This window comes from Neolamprologus brichardi, chromosome 6 (assembly GCF_056152115.1).
Source record: "Neolamprologus brichardi isolate AB-2024 chromosome 6, ASM5615211v1, whole genome shotgun sequence".
NCBI lineage: Eukaryota > Metazoa > Chordata > Actinopteri > Cichliformes > Cichlidae > Neolamprologus > Neolamprologus brichardi.
In genome coordinates, this window is record NC_142109.1 from 37076978 (window position 1) to 37097526 (window position 20549).

Below are 20549 nucleotides of genomic sequence, written 5' to 3' on the forward strand. Positions count from 1 at the left end.
GGAGCAGTGATGACGTCAGAGGACCTCTTAAACACTCTGGAAGATTTGGGAGATGAAGAGTTTAATAAATTCAAGTGGTTCCTGCAGCAGGAAGAGATCCTTGAAGACCTCCCGACCATCAAAAAGAGCCGACTTCAGGCAACAAGCAGGTGGGACACTGTAGACCTGATGGTGCAGACATACAGACTTCCTGGAGCTGTTGAGGTGACCAGGAAGCTTTTAGAGAGGATCCACAGGAATGATCTGCTGGAGAGTTTCTCTGCCATCTCTGGAGCAGAAGGTCAGTCACAGGACGAGACAAAGATGTTGTTTCTGCAGTCTGACCTAGTTTCACGTTCATTATCTCTGTCTGTCAGTGGCTGTCAGTGATGGTGGGGAGACATCAGCGAAAAGAGGATCTTCCTCCTCTCAGACTCGGGATTCTTTTTCTCAGACCAATGAGAATAATGGTAATAATTTACTTTCCAGACATACAGTAATATGTTTGCAATAATATTAATTATTATTTTCATTGTGATGTCTCTAACTGAGCACATGATGTGCAGTGTTGGGAAGGTTACTTTTAACATGTATTCCACTACAGATTACAGATTACATGCCCCAAAATGTATTTTGTAACATATTCCATTACTTTACTCAATAACAGTAACATATTCTGAATACTTTGGATTACTTAATATATTATCATGCTGTTTACAACTACATGAATGTCCTATTGCTGTGATTTATTACTGGAGGTTACTCTCCATACCAACACCAGCTAGATGTTTAAATCTTAATATAAATGAGTAACAGTCGGTGGATATTAGGTAAGGCTGCACTTTTTGCAGTGATCTCGTGTAGAAAACTATTCCTCACGTATATAAAACAGGTCCGCGGCTCCGAACCGTAGTAAAGGGACCTCTGACTAATACGGTGGGTTCGTGTCGGGCTCGTAGCCGAAAACTAGCTTTACTTTGTTGTCTGGGTCAACTTTGCTAGCAGAGACAGAGAGAGGCGTTGAAAGGCTGCTCCAACAGAACTTATTGTTTCAGAGGAAAACACGAACACGGTGTACAGTCGAGTCTTAATAGCTTACTTACAACTGGGCTCGTCAGGCTCTCTTCTTGGCTGCAGTGGTTATTATTATATTTACATGCTTCCAGCTCCCGTTTCTGCTCGATGACAGCTCGTACTTTTCCTTTTTCTCCCTCCCTCACTCACAGACGCATAACGGGTACAGCAGTCCATTCTCCCATGCTTTAGGGCGATGCCTGTAACACTCTGCTATTGCCTTCATATTAAATCATTTTTGTATAATAATTTTTTAGAATATATTTTCACATCATTATGCTAGAGTTGAGATTGAGACACGGGCATTAGAGCCTCCTGTGTTTTGTTTGGGTTTCCTCCGGCGTGGAATTACCAAAAATAGAGAGAGCACAGCCGAACATATGAAACAGGAAAAGACCGTGTAATCCATTTATTTCAACAAAGTAACTGTATTCTGAATACCACCTTTTACGGTAACTGTAACAGAATACAGTTACTCATATTTTGTCATTTTAAATACGTAATGCTGGTACATGGGGGCGATCGTGGCTCAAGAGTTGGGAGTTCATCTTGTAATCGGAAGGTTGCCGGTTCGAGCCCCGGCTCTGACAGTCTCGGTCGTTGTGTCCTTGGGTGAGACACTTCACCCATTGCCTACAGGTGGTGGTCAGAGGGCCCGGTGGCGCCAGTGTCCGGCAGCCTCGCCTCTGTCAGTGCGCCCCAGGGTGGCTGTGGCTACAATGTAGCTGCCATCACCAGTGTGTGAATGGGTGGATGACTGGATGTGTAAAGCGCTTTGGGGTCCTTAGGAACTAGAAAAGCGCTATACTAATACAGGCCATTTACGTTACTCTCCAACACTGATGAGGTGGTCTTTATTACAACCACATTCACCCATTTAAAGGACAAATTTCACAAATTGAAACAGCACACACTGATATTCTGTGCATTTTAAGAACTTTCTAACTATGATGCACACACTCACTGTCCAGTGGAATCACAGAGAACAATTTGGGTTCACTGTCTTACACAAGTTTTATTGACATGCAAACTGCAGGACTGAACCCACTGACATTTCATTTAGTAGATGACCTGGTCTATGGCCTAAGCCACAGACACCCTGCTTCTAAACAATTTATATTGATCAAAGCCAGGAGTCCAGACATTTTCATTCGCCAAAGCAAGTTTTAGTTTTTTCATTAACCGTATTCCCAAAATTTGGCATAGATGTGGATCGATCTCCTGCACGGACAGGCACTGAGTTTGGGTTCAATGTGAGCTGTGAAGGAGCTCGATCTCTTGAACCCATTGCAGGTTGTTCTGAAGGCCACAGAATATTGCAGATCTGGTGTGGAAGGAATTGGACCTGCTGTGAGAATTAGAATAGTGCCAGCCCAAAATAACTGGGCAACCTCCAGAGATAGGTAAGGCTCAGGACCCAAACTCTTCCAGCTCTGCTGTGCTGGAGTTTCCAACAAAGAACAAGAGGGTCATTTCTGTAAAACTTTGATTCAGTGCAGGTACATCTCCGATTGTTTTGTGTCCTTTCAGTTGGTGATAATTAAATGCAAGGTCTGCCAGATGGTCATCGAGATAGGCATCTGTGCACAAAAGCCTCACACTTTCTTTCTTTTCATGCATATTTGACACAGATGTGATGGTTCCAGTGCCAGAGCCTCACCCCATCACATCTTACCAACAGATGCTTCAATCAAACTTCCAGGACAAGTTTATGTGCGCACAAGAAGGTTGGGCAGAAGATAAACAGCGTCTGGTTGATATCTACACAGAGCTGTACATCACAGCTGGGTATGATGTACATATCAACACACAGCATGAGGTCTGGCAGATTGAGAAAGTATGGAAGCCAGCAGAGCCAGAGAAACCTATTAGACCCACAGACATGTTCAAACATCCTTCAGGAGACTACAGACCCATCAAAACAGTGATGACCAATGGAATCGCAGGAATTGGAAAAACTTTCCTTGTTCACAAGTTTGTTTTGGACTGGGCTGAACAAAGATCCAATCAAGATGTGCATCTGATTTTCCCCTTCACCTTCCGTCAGCTGAATCCTCTGAAGGGAGAAAAGTTCAGTTTGGCAGAGCTCATTCATGAATGCATCCCAGAAACTGTAGGCATCCCACAGGAGGCTCTTAATTACATCTTTACAGATGTTCAGTCATCAGGAATCACCAACTATGACAAGAGTAAATTCAAACTTCTGTTTGTGTTTGATGGGCTGGATGAGAGCCGCCTTCATCTCGACCTTCATTCTGAAGACATTCGCTCTGTCGATGTAACAAAGGCAACTAAAACAGATGTCCTGCTGAGGAAACTCATCAATGGGAAACTGCTACGCTCAGCTCGCATCTGGGTAACCACACGGCCTGCAGCAGCCAATCAGATCCCTCGAGAGTTTATCAGCAGTACGACTGAGGTCAGGGGGTTCACCGACCCACAGAAAGAGGAGTACTTCAGGAAGAGAGTAAAAGGTAAGGAGCAAGCTGACAAACTCATCTCCCACATCAAAACATCACGAAGCCTCCACATCATGTGCCACATCCCAGTCTTCTGCTGGATCACTGCAACAGTTCTGGAGGATGTGTTGAAAACCAGAGAGGGAGGAGAGCTGCCCAAGACTCTGACTGAGATGTACGCAGAGTTCCTGGTGTTTCAGATTGATCGGACAAAAGAAAAGTATGGCCCAGAGAAGAGCATTCAATACATTAAGTCATTAGCAAAACTGGCCTTTGAGCAGCTGGAAAAGGGCAACCTGATCTTCTATGAGAAGGATCTGAGAGAGAGCGGCATTGATTTCAGTGAAGCCTCGGTGTGCTCAGGAGTGTTCACAGAGATCTTCAAAGAAGATCGAGGAAGGAAAGGGAAAGACAAGATGTTCAGCTTCGTCCATCTGAGCGTTCAGGAGTTTCTGGCCGCTCTTTATGTGAGGATGTCGCTTAACAACAGTAACATAAATGTGATCCCTTTACCACAACCATCACTGAAAAACCTTCGGCTGTTTTTCAGTAAAACTGCTTCAAAGAAAATCCACAGGAATTTCATTAACAGGGCCTTGGAGAGTCCAAATGGTCACCTGGACTTGTTCCTTCGCTTCCTTCTGGGTCTTTCACTGCAGACCAATCAAGACAAACTACAGGACGTGCTGAGAAAAACAGACTGTGGTTCAGAGACCACTCAGGACACAGTTCAATATATCAAGAAGAAAATCGGTGAGAATCTGTCTCCAGAGAGAAACATCAATTTGTTTCACTGTCTGAATGAACTAAATGATCGTTCGTTAGTGGAGGAGATCCAACAGTACCTGAGTTCAGGATGCCTCTGCACCCATGAACTGACTCCAGCTCAGTGGTCAGCTCTGGTCTTCATCTTAGTGTCATCAGAAGAACATCTTAATGTTTTTGACCTGAAGAAATACTCTGCTTCCGAGGAAGCTCTTCTAAGACTATTGCCTGCGGTCAAAGCTTCCAACACAATAATGTAAGTGCACAAAACTACCACCCATCTAATAATGTAACTGTAATAATGTGTTTCTCCACCATTCAGCATAATCTCTGATTCTTAGCATTTACCCAAATGTATTTGTGGGAGTAAGAGTGATCAACGAAATACTGTTTAGTGTAATAAAGTTATTTGATTTCATTTGCCTAAAAGTTATAGTGACATCAGTAGTCAGCTCAGTCTTTGATTCTAATAGTAAAGAATACTTCACATATTTGAAGTTCAATTCAATTTCATATAGCACCTAATTGCAACTGCAGTTGCCTCAAGTAACTTTATATTGAAAGATAAAGACCCTACAATAATTAAGAGAAAACAGAAGACCCCCAAAATATAAAATATAACTAATGAGAGGTGTATAAACACAGTGAAGAAGTTCATGAAGTCATTACTAGTAAATGTTAAAGGGATGGTTGGCTCGACAGAGCTCTGACTGTTTGTCAGCCTGGCTACAGTTCTGCAGAGAAACCTGGGCTTGTTCTTATTTTCTTCAATCAGTGATGAATAGTAAGATGTTCTGGCTTTGTGGAGGGCTTTCTTATAAAGCAGCAAACTATTTGTCCAGGCTAAATGATGATCCTCTAAATTTGTGACACGCCATTTCCTCTCCAGCTTACGAGTCATCTGCTTTAGGCTATGTGTTTGAGAATTATACCACGGAGTCAGGTACTTCTGATTTGAGACCTTGGTTTTCACAGGAGATACAGTATGTCATTGATTGAAGCACACTCTGAAAGTTTGACTGTTTTACATTGTACACCAGTGTTAGTGTTTGTCTGTGTGTTTTTTTTTTAAATTGCATCCAGACTGAGTGGCTGCAACCTGACAGAGGAAAGCTGTAACGCACTATCATCAGTCCTCAGCCCAGGGTCCTCCACTTTGAGAGAGCTCGACATGAGTAACAATGACCTGCAGGATTCAGGGGTGACCTTGCTGGCGGCAGGACTGGAGAATCCACACTGCAAACTGGAGATTCTCAGGTCAGAGTTCAGAACAATCACAACAAACAGGACAAGGTGAAAACACAAAGTTAACAATCTGATGTAGTTACATACACACACCCACAACCACCTACACACACACAATGGACAAAAACAAACAAATGGCCAACTGTACCCTCATACACACAGTAATAACATGGACTGAACCACCACTCACTACCAATAGCACTTTATACAGCCTCTATAGAAATCATCCACATATCTCACTGATCTTAACTGCACTACTGTAAATGCTGTATAGACAATGATTCTGTACAATACGGTAATTATAATTCTACAACTGTTTACAACTGTTTATAACTTGCATAGTTCATATTCCTGTATAGCTTTCACATCTATATCCTGTACATAGCCTGTACACTCACTACAGCCTGTACATACTTATACTCATAGCATATTCATAACATACCTTCATACTGTGTACATTGTAACATACCCATAATAGACCCATATTTTGTACCCTCATACCTATAACAGACCCATTCCTGTAATTCCTGTAATCCTGTTAATATATATTGTAATATATCTATACGATGGCAAAAGCACTTCTGAATAAACGCAAACTGCATTTCGTTGCCTTGTACTTGTGACATGTGCAATGACATAAAGTTGAATTCTATTCTATTCTATTCTAGTAAGATATACTAGAAACGATGTGGGCTTCATAGATAATTGGCAAACCTTCTGGAGGAAACCTGGTCTTGTTAGGAGAGATGGCATCCATCCCACTTTGGATGGAGCAGCTCTCATTTCTAGAAATATCGACAAATTTATTAAACCCCTCAAAACATGACTATCCAGAGTTGGGACCAGGAAGCAGAGTTGCAGTCTTACACGCCTCTCTGCAGCTTCTCTCCTCCTGCTACCCCCCCAAAAACCCATCTCCATAGAGACTGTGTCTGCTTCCAAAAAGACAAAAAACAAACTAAAAACCAGCAACAAACAACTTAAACATTTACAAAGAAAGAACAATACAGTATCCACATCTGAACCAAAGAGTAAAACAGTGAAATGTGGATTATTAAATATTAGGTCTCTCTCCTCCAAGTCTCTGTTAGTACATGACTTAATAATTGATCAACAAATTGATTTACTCTGCCTTACAGAAACCTGGTTGCAGCAGGATGATTATGTTAGTTTAAATGAATCAACACCCCCGAGTCATTCTAACTACCAGAAATCTCGAAGCACAGGTCGAGGGGGCGGTGTGGCTGCAATTTTTCACACCAGTCTATTAATTAATGAAAGACCAAGACAGACTTTTAATTCATTTGAAAGCCTGATGCTTAGCATTGTCCACCCCAGCTGTGAAACTCAGAAACCAGTCTTACTTGTTATCATCTATCGTCCACCTGGGCCTTACACAGAGTTTCTGTCTGATTTCTCAGACTTTATATCTAATTTAGTTCTGAGCTCAGATAAAATAATTATTGTGGGTGATTTTAACATCCATGTTGATGCTAAAAATGACAGCCTCAACATGGCATTTAATCTGTTGTTAGACTCAATTGGTTTCTCTCAAAATGTAAAAGAACCCACCCACCACTTTAATCACACTCTAGATCTTGTTTTAACATACGGCATAGAAACTGAACATTTAACAGTGTTTCCTGAAAACCCTCTCCTGTCTGATCATTTCTTGATAACATTTACATTTACAATAATTGATTACGCAGCAGTGGAGAGTGGACTTTATCAAAGTAGATGTCTTTCTGAAAGCGCTGTAACTAAGTTTAAGAATATAATCCAGCCACTTTTATCATCGTCAATGCCCTGTACCAACACAGAGCAGAGCAGCTATATGAACGTTACCCCAACAGAGGTCGATTATCTTGTTAATAATTTCACCTCCTCACTACGTACGACTCTGGATACTGTAGCTCCAGTGAAAACTAAGGTCTCTAATCAGAAGTACCTGACCCCGTGGTATAATTCTCAAACACGTACCCTAAAGCAGATGACTCGTAATCTGGAGAGGAAATGGCGTGTCACAAATTTAGCGGATCATCATTTAGCCTGGAGAAATAGTTTGTTGCTTTATAAGAAAGCCCTCCGCAAAGCCAGAACAGCTTACTACTCATCACTAATTGAAGAAAATAAGAACAACCCCAGGTTTCTCTTCAGCACTGTAGCCAGGCTGACAAAAAGTCAGAGCTCTTTTGAGCCAACCATCCCTTTAACGTTAACTAGTGATGACTTCATGAACTTCTTCACAAATAAAATTTTTATCATTAGAGAAAAAATTACCAATAATCATCCCACAGATGTAATATTATCTACAGCTACTCTTAGTTCCATTGATGTTAAGTTAGACTCTTTTTTTCCAATCGATCTTTCTGAGTTAACTTCAATAATTACTTCCTCCAAACCATCAACGTGTCTTTTAGACCCCATTCCTACAAAACTGCTCAAAGAAGTCCTGCCATTGATTAATTCTTCGATCTTATATATGATCAACCTATCTCTAATAATCGGCTATGTACCACATGCCTTCAAGGTGGCTGCAGTTAAACCTTTACTCAAAAAGCCATCTCTAGACCCAGCAGTCTTAGCTAATTATAGGCCAATCTCCAACCTTCCTTTCATATCAAAAATCCTTGAAAGAGTAGTTGTCAAACAGCTAACAGATCATCTGCAGAGGAATGGTTTATTTGAAGAGTTTCAGTCAGGTTTCAGAGTTCATCACAGCACAGAAACAGCTTTAGTGAAGGTTACAAATGATCTTCTTATGGCCTCTGACAGTGGACTCATCTCTGTGCTTGTCCTTCTTGACCTTAGTGCAGCATTCGATACTGTTGACCATAATATCCTATTAGAGCGATTAGAACATGCTGTGGGTATTACAGGTATTGCACTGCAGTGGTTTGTATCATATCTATCTACTAGACTCCAGTTTGTGCATGTAAATGGAGAGTCCTCTTCACACACTGAGGTTAATTATGGAGTTCCACAGGGTTCAGTGCTAGGACCAATTCTGTTTACATTATACATGCTTCCCCTAGGCAGCATCATTAGAAGACATAGCATACATTTTCACTGCTATGCAGATGACACCCAGCTCTATCTGTCCATGAAGCCAGATAACACACACCAATTAGTTAAACTGCAGGAATGTCTTAAAGACATAAAAACTTGGATGGCCACTAACTTTCTGCTTCTTAACTCAGATAAAACTGAGGTCATTGTACTCGGCGCTGAAAAGCTTAGAAATATGGTATCTAACCAGATTCTTACTCTGGATGGCATTACCTTGGCCTCCAGTAACACTGTGAGGAACCTTGGAGTCATTTTTGACCAGGATATGTCCTTCAACGCACATATTAAACAAATATGTAAGACTGCGTTCTTCCATTTGCGCAACATCTCTAAAATTAGAAATATCCTGTCTCAGAGTGACGCTGAAAAACTAGTTCATGCATTTATTACTTCCAGGCTGGACTACTGCAATTCATTATTATCAGGATGTCCAAAAAACTCACTGAAAAGCCTTCAGTTAATCCAAAATGCTGCAGCAAGAGTACTGACAGGGACTAGAAAGAGAGAGCATATTTCTCCTGTTTTGGCTTCCCTTCATTGGCTTCCTGTTAAATCCAGAATTGAATTCAAAATCCTGCTCCTCACATACAAGGTCTTAAATAATCAGGCCCCATCTTATCTTAATGACCTTGTAGTACCATATCACCCTATTAGAGCACTTCGCTCCCGCTCTGCAGGCCTACTTGTTGTTCCTAGAGTATTTAAAAGTAGAATGGGAGGGAGAGCCTTCAGTTTTCAGGCCCCTCTTCTGTGGAACCAGCTTCCAGTTTGGATTCGGGAGACAGACACAATCTCTACTTTTAAGATTAGGCTTAAAACTTTCCTTTTTGCTAAGGCATATAGTTAGGGCTGGACCAGGTGACCCTGAATCCTCCCTTAGTTATGCTGCAATAGATGTAGGCTGCCGGGGGATTCCCATGATGCATTGAGTTTTTCCTTTCCAGTCACCTTTCTCACTCACTATGTGTTAATAGACCTCTCTGTATTGAATCGTATCTGTTATTAATCTCTGTCTCTCTTCCACAGCATGTCTTTCATCCTGTCTTCCTTCTCTCACCCCAACCGGTCACAGCAGATGGCCGCCCCTCCCTGAGCCTGGTTCTGCCGGAGGTTTCTTCCTGTTAAAAGGGAGTTTTTCCTTCCCACTGTCGCCAAAGTGCTTGCTCATAGGGGGTCATATGATTGTTGGGTTTTTCTCTGTATCTATGAAGCGCCTTGAGGCGACTTTTGTTGTGATTTGGCGCTATATAAATAAAATTGAATTGAATTGAATTGAATTGAATATACTTATATCTGTTCAGTCTCATCACTTAATTTAGTCATCAAAGCATGTGTGTGCTGGTCAGCAGCTCATGAGAGACTGAAAGCAGCAGTAGGCCTAAATAACTTCAGACTGCCTGACTGATGTAAGAGGATTACTTGTTTCCATGTGTACTTCATAGGATAAGATCTGCATATTATTATTTATTGACTAACTATTTTCTACAAACTCATCACTGCTGTTGGGGGAAATCTGAACACAATAAAATAAAATTTGAAAGCTTTGAGTGATACGGATTAGTCCTTAAAGATAGCGAAAACGAAGATGATGGTTATGATCTATAAAGTGTTTTTTTTTAATTGCTTCCAGACTGAGTGGCTGTAATCTGACAGAGGGAAGCTGTAAAACACTGGCATCAGTTCTCAGCTCAAAGCCCTCCACTTTGAGAGTGATCGACATGAGTAACAATGACCTGCAGGATTCAGGCCTGACTTTGCTAGCCACAGGACTGGAGAATCCACACTGCAAACTGGAGATTCTCAGGTCAGAGTTCAGCTTCGGTTCAACAGATAACCATATAAATGTTAATTAGCTTGATTCAAAGCTTGTAGTAACAGTGATCAATTCTTGCAGAGACCATAAACAGCGGACAATTCAACAGGGATAAACTGTTGTTTTTCTGAACCTGGCCTTTGATACGGTTAATCACTCAGTGATTAAGTTATCTGAATTCTAATCTGCAATGTACAAAACTTGATTCAGTGTTTTTCTCTGAGAACTGTTAGTGTGCCAGGATAAAGTTAGAAATACCACCACTAAGGGGTCTTGGCATTACAGTAGTGCCACAGGGTTCGATCTTTGAGCCATTGCTGTTTACTGTATACAGTGGGGGAAATAATTATTTGATCCTCTGATGAATTTCGAGAAAGAGAAAGAATATTAACCAAAAATCCAGAGAAACAACATACATAAAAGTTAGAAGCTGATATGCATGTCATTGGGTGAAAAACAAAAAAATAAATAAATGTACATACATACATACATATATTAGGGGTGCAACAATACACAAAATTCACAGTTCAGTTATTTTGTATCGAAAAATATCGAACCATGACACCAAAATATCAAACCGTTAGGGTTAGGGCATCTAACCCTAACCCTAACGGTTTGATACTTTGGTGTCACGGTTCGATATTTTTCGATACAAAATAATGTTCATGCCTTTTAAATTTGTAATTTATTAAAATTATAAATATATATTTTAACGCAAAAGTACAGTTTTTAAATTTAATGTTGCTGAAACAACAAAATAATAATAATAAAAAATCTATCTGATTGAGAAATCACTCATCTTTCAAAAAGAGAGTGTATTACAGAGAAATGGCTCTTTCCAAAATAAAAGCTATACTATACGATTCTTCTGGGGTTCTTTTTGCTCTTTTTGCTCTTGACGAAGGTGGTCGCACTTTTCTCCTCTCCTCTCCCTTATCTTCCCTGCTTAGCCTCTCATGTCCTTGTCTAGTCTCATGTTTTTTGTATTACTTTTCCCTGGAACACTCTCTCACAGTCTGTTCTCTAAAACCTCAAAGAGGAATTATGGATTTGATCAACTGGTCCCTGAATGTAATTGACACCCTTTTCTCAACGAGAAGTCTGGGCTTGGGTGACCCTGAGTGCTGAAGATATCTACCTATTCGGAACCATGATAACAGGGTTCTTGCTGATCGCAGCTGGCTTGGCCCTGACTTATCAAAGAATTAAGAAAGCGGAACCGGCTGTTCAAACCCCCACAAGGCTGCCCGCTGGGATTGAAACGATGGGACGAGGCTTGAGTTCTCAAAATGAGCTCATTGAGTGCAGCACGGATAAGATCTTGGAGAAGCTTACGGCTGCTGTGAATACTCAGAATAAGATCTCTGACTGCAAGTTGGATCACATCTTGGAGAAGCTTACTGCGGTCGTGAGTTCTCCGAATCGGCTCTTTGAGCACAAGAATGACAACATCACGGAGCGTAAGGTTGATAACATCATGGAGAAGCTCACGGCTGTCCAACGGGAGATTGAGAAACCAGTGTGGACTGTAAGAACAACATTGAAATTCTCATGAGTTGTTCGGCTATCCCTTTGGCGCCAGCTGCGGTCTCAAGGCCGGAGCTGAACAACAACACCCTGATAACGACGTGTTTAGACTGTTCCTCCCCTATGCAAGGCCACCTGGGTTGGCTGGAAGACTGTTTACTTAGCCTAGCAGGGCGAAGGACACTGTCTCAGCTGAACTCTGGACATATACACACACACGGACACAGACATATATATACACAGAGGGCCCGGTGGCGCCAGTGTCCGGCAGCCTCGCCTCTGTCAGTGCGCCCCAGGGCAGCTGTGGCTACAATGTAGCTACCATCACCAGTGTGTGAATGTGAGAGTGAATGGGTGGATGACTGAATGTAGTGTAAAGCGCTTTGGGGTCCTTAGGGACTGAGTAAAGCGCTATACAAATGCAGGCCATTTACCATTTACCAATTACACATGCAGATGTAAATAAATAAAATTGAATTGAATTGTATATTTGTGTTGTTTTCCAGTTGTTATGTGCCAGTGTGTAAGTGAATTACACATAATTCCTTGTGTTTGTCTCTAGATTGTCAGGCTGTCTAATCACAGAGGAAGGCTGCACTTCCTTGTCCTCTACTCTGAGGTCCCACCCCTCACACTTGAGAGAGCTAGACCTGAGCTACAATCATCCAGGAGACTCAGGAATGAAGCTTTTGTCTGCTGTACTGGAGGAGCCAAGCTGCAGACTGGACACTCTCAGGTGTGACCCACAGATAACCAGCTATAATACAGATGAAAATGAGCGTTGAACCCCCAGTTTGCTTCATCTATAAACAGATTGGTCAACACAAAGGAGTATTTTACACAAAGATTTGCCAGCTTCAATTCTGTTGGAAAGGCTTTCCACAAGTGTGTTTATGGGGATTTTTGACCATTTCTCTAGAAGTGCATTTGTTAAGTCAGACACTGGTGTTGGCTCATAGTCTCTGCTCTAATTACTCCCAAAGATGTTCTTTCAGGTTGAGGTCAGGACTCTGTGCAGGCCACGTCTTTGTGGACCTTGGTTTGTGCTCTGGTATTCAGTCATGTAGGAACTGAAAGGAGCCGTGCCCAGACTACCTCTGTGATCAGCCTTAGCCTGAAAAACTTAGTGAGCATTAATCACCAGAGAATGTGGCATAAAAAGAGGTGGAGCCAAAACTATGCGCTATAGTCAGTGGTAAAAGTGTTTTCTACTAAATTAGTTAGTAACTGCTTTTTCATACTTCATCACCAGTGTTGGGATTAATGCATTATTAAGTAACGCGTTACAGTAACTACGTTATTATTGTGGTAACGAGCACGGTAACTAGTTATTATGCCAAAATCAGAAACGTGTGACTCGTTACTGGGATTTAGATAGGCTCGTTAGTCGTTACTTCGTGTGGTGGCATCGCGGAGCTTCCACAGATTCAGTAACATTAGCAAGTGGTGGAGGCCAGCAGGTGGAGGAGAGAAAGGGGAGGCAGGAGGAGGAGTTACTGAAGTTTCTGTACTTGTTGATATATTTTCTGTGAAAACGCTTCGGTTGCCACATGAAATTTAATAGCTTTGTGATGGTTACCTGGCTAACGGGTAGAGTTGCACTGTTAGCACTGCACATGATGTTGTACAAACTGCAGGGACAAAAGGTGACCTGTCCCATTTTAAGGTGGAGTGATGGCAAAGCAGCTGGTTAAATGTATTGCACTCAGACATTCTCATAGAGGCTAATCTGCAAGTGCTTCTCAGCCTGCACCTGCTCAACATTTGCATTCAAAAGCCTCTCCTGGGTGCTGACATGCTAAAGCTGTTATTGGACATTAAGAAAAAGACTGCATGTCCCCAAGTGTCGCCTGTGGGAGTGGAAACAGTAGCAATATATCTTTTAGCTTCATGATGAGTTTTTCTGAGTGTTTTTAATGATTTTTTCTTCATCCAGGCTGGAACATTGTGGAAAGCAGAGACTGAAACCCAGACTGAAGAAGTGTGAGTGTTTGTTCACTTTGATCATACTGAAAAAAAAACTGTTAGTTCATCCGTCCATCTTCTTCTTCTTCTGCGGTGTGATTGCAGCGGTCAGCAGCCTAAGCAGAGGAGTCCAGACACCCCTTTCTACCTCCAAATCAGGCCCCATCTTATCTTAATGACCTTGTAGTACCATATCACCCTATTAGAGCACTTCGCTCTCGCTCTGCAGGCCTACTTGTTGTTCCTAGAGTATTTAAAAGTAGAATGGGAGGCAGAGCCTTCAGTTTTCAGGCCCTTCTTCTGTGGAACCAGCTTCCAGTTTGGATTCAGGAGACAGACACTATCTCTACTTTCAAGATTAGGCTTCAAACTTTTCTTTCTGCTAAAGCATATAGTTAGGGCTGGACCAGGTGACCCTGGATCCTCCCTTAGTTATGCTGCAGTAGACGTAGGCTGCCGGGGATTCCCATGATGCACTGGGTGTTTCTTCTTCACTCACTATGTGTTAACAGACCTCTCTGCACTGAATCATATCTGTTATTAATCTCTGTCTCTCTTCCACAGCATGTCTTTATCCTGTCTTCCTTCTCTCACCCCAACCAATCACAGCAGATGGCCCCGCCCCTCCCTGAGTCTGGTTCTGCCGGAGGTTTCTTCCTGTTAAAAGGGAGTTTTTCCTTCCCACTGTCGCCAAAGTGCTTGCTCATAGGGGGTCATATGATTGTTGGGTTTTTCTCTGTATCATTGTAGGCTCTACTGTACTATATAAAGTGCCTTGAGGCGATTGTTGTTGTGATTTGGTGCCATATAAAAAAATTGAATTGAATCCATTAGTAACACTTTGGATTCAGGAGGAACGATTTTAATCCTTTTTGTAGAACGCTGGAGCCAAATCTCTATCCTCTGTGTTTAGGAGCCGTTCAGTCCCTGTGCTACACACCCGAGCTTGGTGTGCATCACTGGAAATGAGTCGGACTCATTTTCACCGGGATTCTGTCCTTTGACACTGTTCATAATTTCTATGGGCAGATTTTCCTGCTGACTGCACGGTCAGGTGGTGGCCCCCAGCTGAAACTGGTTCACAGCTGAGTGTGAAGTGGCAAACATACAGATGAGACGCTCTACAACCAAATTAATCCGAGTCTGTAGGTGTCCAACAAAACAAAACCACAAATTCAATTTCAATAAAACTTGAAGTTTGCCTTAAATTAAATCAAACATTGTCAGGTGAATGGTGGCACAGGAGGCTGTACCTGCGTGAGCTCTGCTTCACCTTCACTCCAGCAGCTGAGCTGGAACCTTTGGTTTGTTGTTTTTTGACAAACTCCTAAAATAATCGGAGCTTTCATTGATCATTTATTTCAAGCATATGCGTACATATATACAAGATAGAGCATATATAAAGGAAGGAAAATATTGTCTTCTAGTGCATCAGGTGCTTGAAAAGGAGTGGAAGAAGTATATATACCCTACACATATTCATAGCTCAGTCAGGTAGTTGTGCAGCTTCTTCCTGAGTGTAATATGTTTTATACCAGTGACAACTGTTCAAATCATATTAGACGTATACAGAAAACACCTCTTGTAGCTTAATGCTGTTCTCCTCCCTGTACAGCATGAAAACCATATCTTTATTGATTTAATGTATTATAGTGTAATGTACTGATTTTATTGCATCTTTTCCATTAGTACCTATGACTCAGTTTTGGTGGGCGGGGTTCCAAGCGACCCGAGCAGGTACTAAAATGTGACATCATTAGACTCTGTGATTGGCTGGTCAATGATGTCACTCAATGAGTCGTGAGAGCGTCTCGTTCACGAAAATAAAACCACAACATCTGAAACCTGACAACGAGGGAAATGGCCCCAAAAACAATGCTGTGATCAACGAGCCTGAGCTTTCACGTCTACCTTTGTTGTAGCGTTTGTGTCGCAAAATGATTACATCACGGGACGCGCAGATGCATCGCTATGACAACAAGCACCTACACTGGGTTGTAATGGAAACCCATGTGTGTTTCGAAGGCAAAAAAAGAAGAACTTTATAATAAATTTGTTAGTTATCTTAGCTAAATTTTATTTCCACAAATGCAAATACAGTAAGCCTAGTTTTAAACACAACTATAATGATAATCTTACATAAAAATTGATCAGTGGATCACTTAATAAAAAGGCTATAAAAACAATTACTTTTTGCACTAATTACAAATTATTTGAATGAATGTAACTTTTTATGTTGCACCCCCTGATATGTTAATTATGTTCCATACTGTATGCACTTCCTGTATACTGTTGCTCAATAAAGTTTTTGAAAAAAAAGGGAAACAATTCATCGACTGTGCCGTTTAAATCAACAGCTGGTGTGTCTTCAGGTAACTCCAAACGGATTCAGGTTTTACCTGGTGAACAGTCGCTGCATCAAGCAGCAGGTGAAGCTACCAAGTGACAGATAATAAACTCCTGCTGTGTTTTTTCTCCCTCAGATTCCTGCGAGCTCACACTGGACACAAACACGGTGAACAGGAATGTCGTGGTGTATTACAACACGGTGATGAAAGGGCTGAGGCGGAAGCAACCATACCCTGATCATCCAGAGAGGTTTGACTGCTGTCAGCTGCTGTGCACAAACGGTCTGACTGGTCGCTGTTACTGGGAGGTCGAGTGGAGAGGAGGAGCTTATGTAGCAGTGAGTTACAAAGGAATCCGAAGGAGAGGAAAGGGTGCCGAATGCTGGTTTGGATGGAATAACCAGTCGTGGAGTATCTTCTGCTCTCCTGTTGATGGTTACTCCGTCTGGCACGACAGGAGAAGAACTGTGCTCTCCTCAGTCCCCTTCTCCTTCATCTTTAACAGAGTAGCAGTATACTTGGACTGGCCTGCAGGCACGCTGTCCTTCTACAAAGCAACCTCTGACTCACTCCTCCACCTCCACACCTTCACCACCACATTCACCGAGCCGCTGTATCCTGGATTTGGGTTCTGGCTTGCCGGTTCCACAGTGTCTCTGTGTTAACTGTGGAATAAAATCTCCTCGTTTCCCCAAACCGGAGATGTTTGTGGCTGCTGTATAGACAGACTTCCACGAGCAGTTTGTATCACATGTGTTTTACATAGAGTGATTTGAGCAGCCAAACAGGTACACGCATGTCTTTAGACCAGGGGTGGGCAACTCCAGGCCTCGAGGGCTGGTGTCCCTGCAGGTTTTAGATGTGTCCTTGAACCAACACAGCTGATTTAAATTATTAAATTAGCTCCTCAACATGTCCTGAAGGCTGTATCCCAATTCAGGGTCTGCAGCCTCAACGGTCCTCAAGGGCCGCGTACTCAAAGACCGCTAAGGCCGGAAGTGCGAGGCTTGTGAAATGGGACGGTCTAGCCTCCGTAGCGCTGCCCAGGTTGCCTAGCAACCATGATACTAACAGCTGGAAACGTTTCATACAGCTTTGTTTGACAGAAATGAAGGAGAAAAATCTTTTGTTCATTTGTTTGTTTGTTTCTACATGAGCTTTGATCATTCTCTGTAAGATTAAGCTCAGCTATTGAACGGCGTATATTTTAAAGTAAAGGCTTTAAAACCAAGTTAGTACAAACGTCACTAATGTCACATGACTTTGCCGACATGTGGCCAACAGTAATGTTTTAATGATCTTCGTTATTAAACATTTGCACATAAATAAGTGACATAATATTCAGTACTTACTTAAAGTTTACTCTTCCGGCGCCCCTCATCCGCCGTTGTTTTTCGGCAAAATTATCCACACCCACCGCCGCGCTATGCATTCTGGGATATGTTGGGCCACGAAGTCTACACCGCCACGTCCTTAAAATTCAGGGAAATGAAGGACGCATTTGAGGGCCGCATTTCGAGCAGCCTTCGCATTGGGACAGCCTTCGTCGCGTCGGTGTGACGTAATCGCACTTAAAATGCGGCCTTTAAGGCTGCAGACCCTGAATTGGGATACAGCCAAAGTTCTCCAGAGGCCTGGTAACGAACTCATCATGTGATTCAGGTGTGTTGACCCAAGGTGAGATCTAAAACCTGCAGGACACCGGCCCTCGAGGCCTGGAATTGCCCACCCCTACTTTAGACAGTGATTGAAACCTAACACCTGGTCATCAAACCTGCTTTTTAAAAATATATATTTTAAACTCGTCAGATCCTTTTGGTGGTTAACCTGAACATTTTGTATGAAAGCCAAAAGCAGCATATACTATCTGTAAACAACAACAAGATCAATATAAAGCTAGTTACTTTCTCCTTATTAAACACATCGAGCTATGTGCACCTGGATATGAATCTAAATATATTTTTCAAATAAATACAAGTTATTTTATATATAAAATTGTGCTTTTTGATTTTTCATTGAATAATAAAGATCTTAATGAAGTTCCTGTTGTTGAAGATAAACTGAACATTTAAATAGATTTTATTATATCTTAGAATAGAACAAAGACACATTTTGGGTAATAATCAGATTTTAGATAAAGGTCCATTAAAGACGATGTGCCAAGTTTTAGCTTGAATTTGAATATGTTCACATCCATGTTGATTTGTCTTCATCTCTCTCTGAAAGTTTTTCCATCTGTTTGGTCCTAAGCAGTGAAACATAATCAGCTACTGAAGAGGAAACAGCTTTTTGTCCTGACACTCTTTACTGAGGAAGTGTGGCTGGTGAGCGACGATCATGCTTTTCTCCTTCAGCAGCTGCATCATCTGTTCCTGCTCGACCTGCTGATTTAGAAAGTGTCTCACCTGTTTCTTCACCTACTTTAGTTAGTATTAAACCCGATTCTTTTATCCCCAGTACTGAACAGAGAAAACCCGACTCAGTGTGGTCACGTAAAACCAGCAAGCACTCTCTGCTTATGAGCAAAAAAAAAAAAAGTCAAAAATAAAACAACCGTTTCATGTTGGTGGAAAAATGCACCATGTCGACCAATCAAAAAAAATGATATGGCAACATGACATTTGGTTGTTTAGGAAGAGGAAGTTTTAGGAGTGACGGCAAGAGAGAGAGCTGTCATAATGCGGCTGTGTGCAGGATGACGACCCAATCGCAAACTCAGGGAGGCAGGAATGAAATCAAAATTCACAGCTTTACTGCTGGAGAGCAAAACCATACAACTAAACTGGGAAACTATAAACTAGTACACAGAGAAACACACGGCCATGAACGAGGGAACACAGCTGATACAGATAATCATAACGAGACAGGGCCGGAGCAAACACGTACACTGATGGGAGACTATCAGAGTAACACAGGAAGTACAGAGAGAGAACAGACAGGCATGGAATAAAACACAAGGAGGGAAAACAAGGCATAAGAACTCACAGATACACTGAGTGAGACACAGGGGGTAAAGACACGAGGGGAAACCTAATAAACGACATCTAAACAGAATAACCTCGGGACCTTTAGAATAAACACTGGACCTAAAACATAATACGCCAAATGACAAAAATACAGGAAAACACAAAGCAGGTAGAAGACCCAAGGATCAAGTTGCAGACATTAAAACGGTCAAACCTGCAGGGGGATTGGCTGTTCCAAACCTGAAATATTATTTCTGGGCAGCTCAGATGAGCTGACTGTATGGGTGCGGGATTTGTCTGAAACTCGGTGGCTAAACATTGAGAAGACAATGTGCGAAAGATCGTTGGACTCCCTGCTTTTTTCTAACATTTTAATTAAAAATGTGCACATGGGGGAACGGACGAGGGTCACACTAAAGATTTGGCGTAGAATCAAACAATCATTTGGTCGTCCAAAAGAAATTTCAATGTTATCAAGCCTCTCCTCCCTGCAGGGTTTTTCTCCTACTGTGGAAGACTCTGGCTTCAGAGCATGGTCACATAGTGGGCTTCATAAACTGTGTCATGTTGTGAGGACCTGAGCTCATTTGAACAGTTGAGGTCAGTTTCAGCTTCCTTCTTCTGACTTTTTTAGATTTCTGCAGCTAAGAAGCTTTTTGACAAAACGTAAAGAATGGAGGCAAGTTTTGGAGCCTCAGCCATCGAGGAAATATTCCTAAAAATATTTCAAAGTAATTCCTCCCCAAAGTTAATCAGTAATTTTTAGAACGCATTTCTGAGTTTCAATACAAATGCAACTTTGGATATTAAGGCGAGGTGGGAAGCTGAGACTGGCACTCAAATCTCAGAGGACACCTGGGAAGAGGTGTTCGGTGAAGCCCATCTGGTGACTAATTCTGGGCTTTGGAGAGAATCTAAATCGAAGGTGGTCATGAGATATTTTAGAGCCCCGGAGATAACGAAGCCTACAAATCCTGACACCTGCTTGCAAAATTGTGGTACTTATTTAGGAACCCACTCACATATATTCTGGTCATGCCCAAAACTCTGCTCACGTTGGAATGACATGTTTAAAGTTCTCAATACAGTTTTCCAGCAACCATTAACAAAAGACCAACAGCTAGCCATTTTAGGAGTCTTACCAAATGGTTTTTCTCTTAAGAATCTTGCTCACAGCAGCACTAAAGTGTATCACTATTAAAAGGCTGAATCTTGACCCACCTTCATATAATATGTGGATTGATAAAGTCAGAGAAATTTACCAGATGGAGGAAATAACATCTGCTCTGCGGATTCAGAGAGAATTGTTTACTGCACGTTGGCGACCCTAACATGCTTT

General features: G+C 41.9%; 1 protein-coding gene across 2 annotated transcripts; it reads left to right on the forward strand.

Annotated features, from left to right (window-relative positions):
• LOC102781611 (NLR family CARD domain-containing protein 3-like) lies at positions 1-16976 on the forward strand. 2 transcript variants are annotated; one of them, XM_087842251.1, is made up of 9 exons: positions 1-280; positions 357-449; positions 2685-4533; positions 5361-5534; positions 10222-10395; positions 12494-12667; positions 13868-13914; positions 15586-15633; positions 16380-16976. In XM_087842251.1, the coding sequence occupies exons 1-9, from the start codon at positions 10-12 to the stop codon at positions 16907-16909; spliced, it is 3360 nt and encodes a 1119-aa protein (XP_087698377.1). In that variant the 5' UTR covers positions 1-9; the 3' UTR covers positions 16910-16976. The 2 variants fall into 2 exon arrangements, with proteins under 2 accessions (XP_087698377.1, XP_087698376.1); XM_087842250.1 differs by lacking the exon at positions 15586-15633 and having other exon boundaries at positions 10-280.
• Positions 16977-20549: the final 3573 nt, after the last annotated feature.

What these genes read in the sequence shown, in the direction of transcription:
- LOC102781611 (XM_087842251.1), top strand. Translation starts at nt 10, where the DNA reads ATGACGTCAGAGGACCTCTTAAACACTCTGGAAGATTTGGGAGATGAA. An exon ending in TGCAAACTGGAGATTCTCAG is followed by an intron (nt 10,396 to 12,493) that starts GTCAGAGTTCAG and finishes GTTTGTCTCTAG; the next exon opens with ATTGTCAGGCTGTCTAATCA. An exon ending in GTTCCAAGCGACCCGAGCAG is followed by an intron (nt 15,634 to 16,379) that starts GTACTAAAATGT and finishes TTTCTCCCTCAG; the next exon opens with ATTCCTGCGAGCTCACACTG.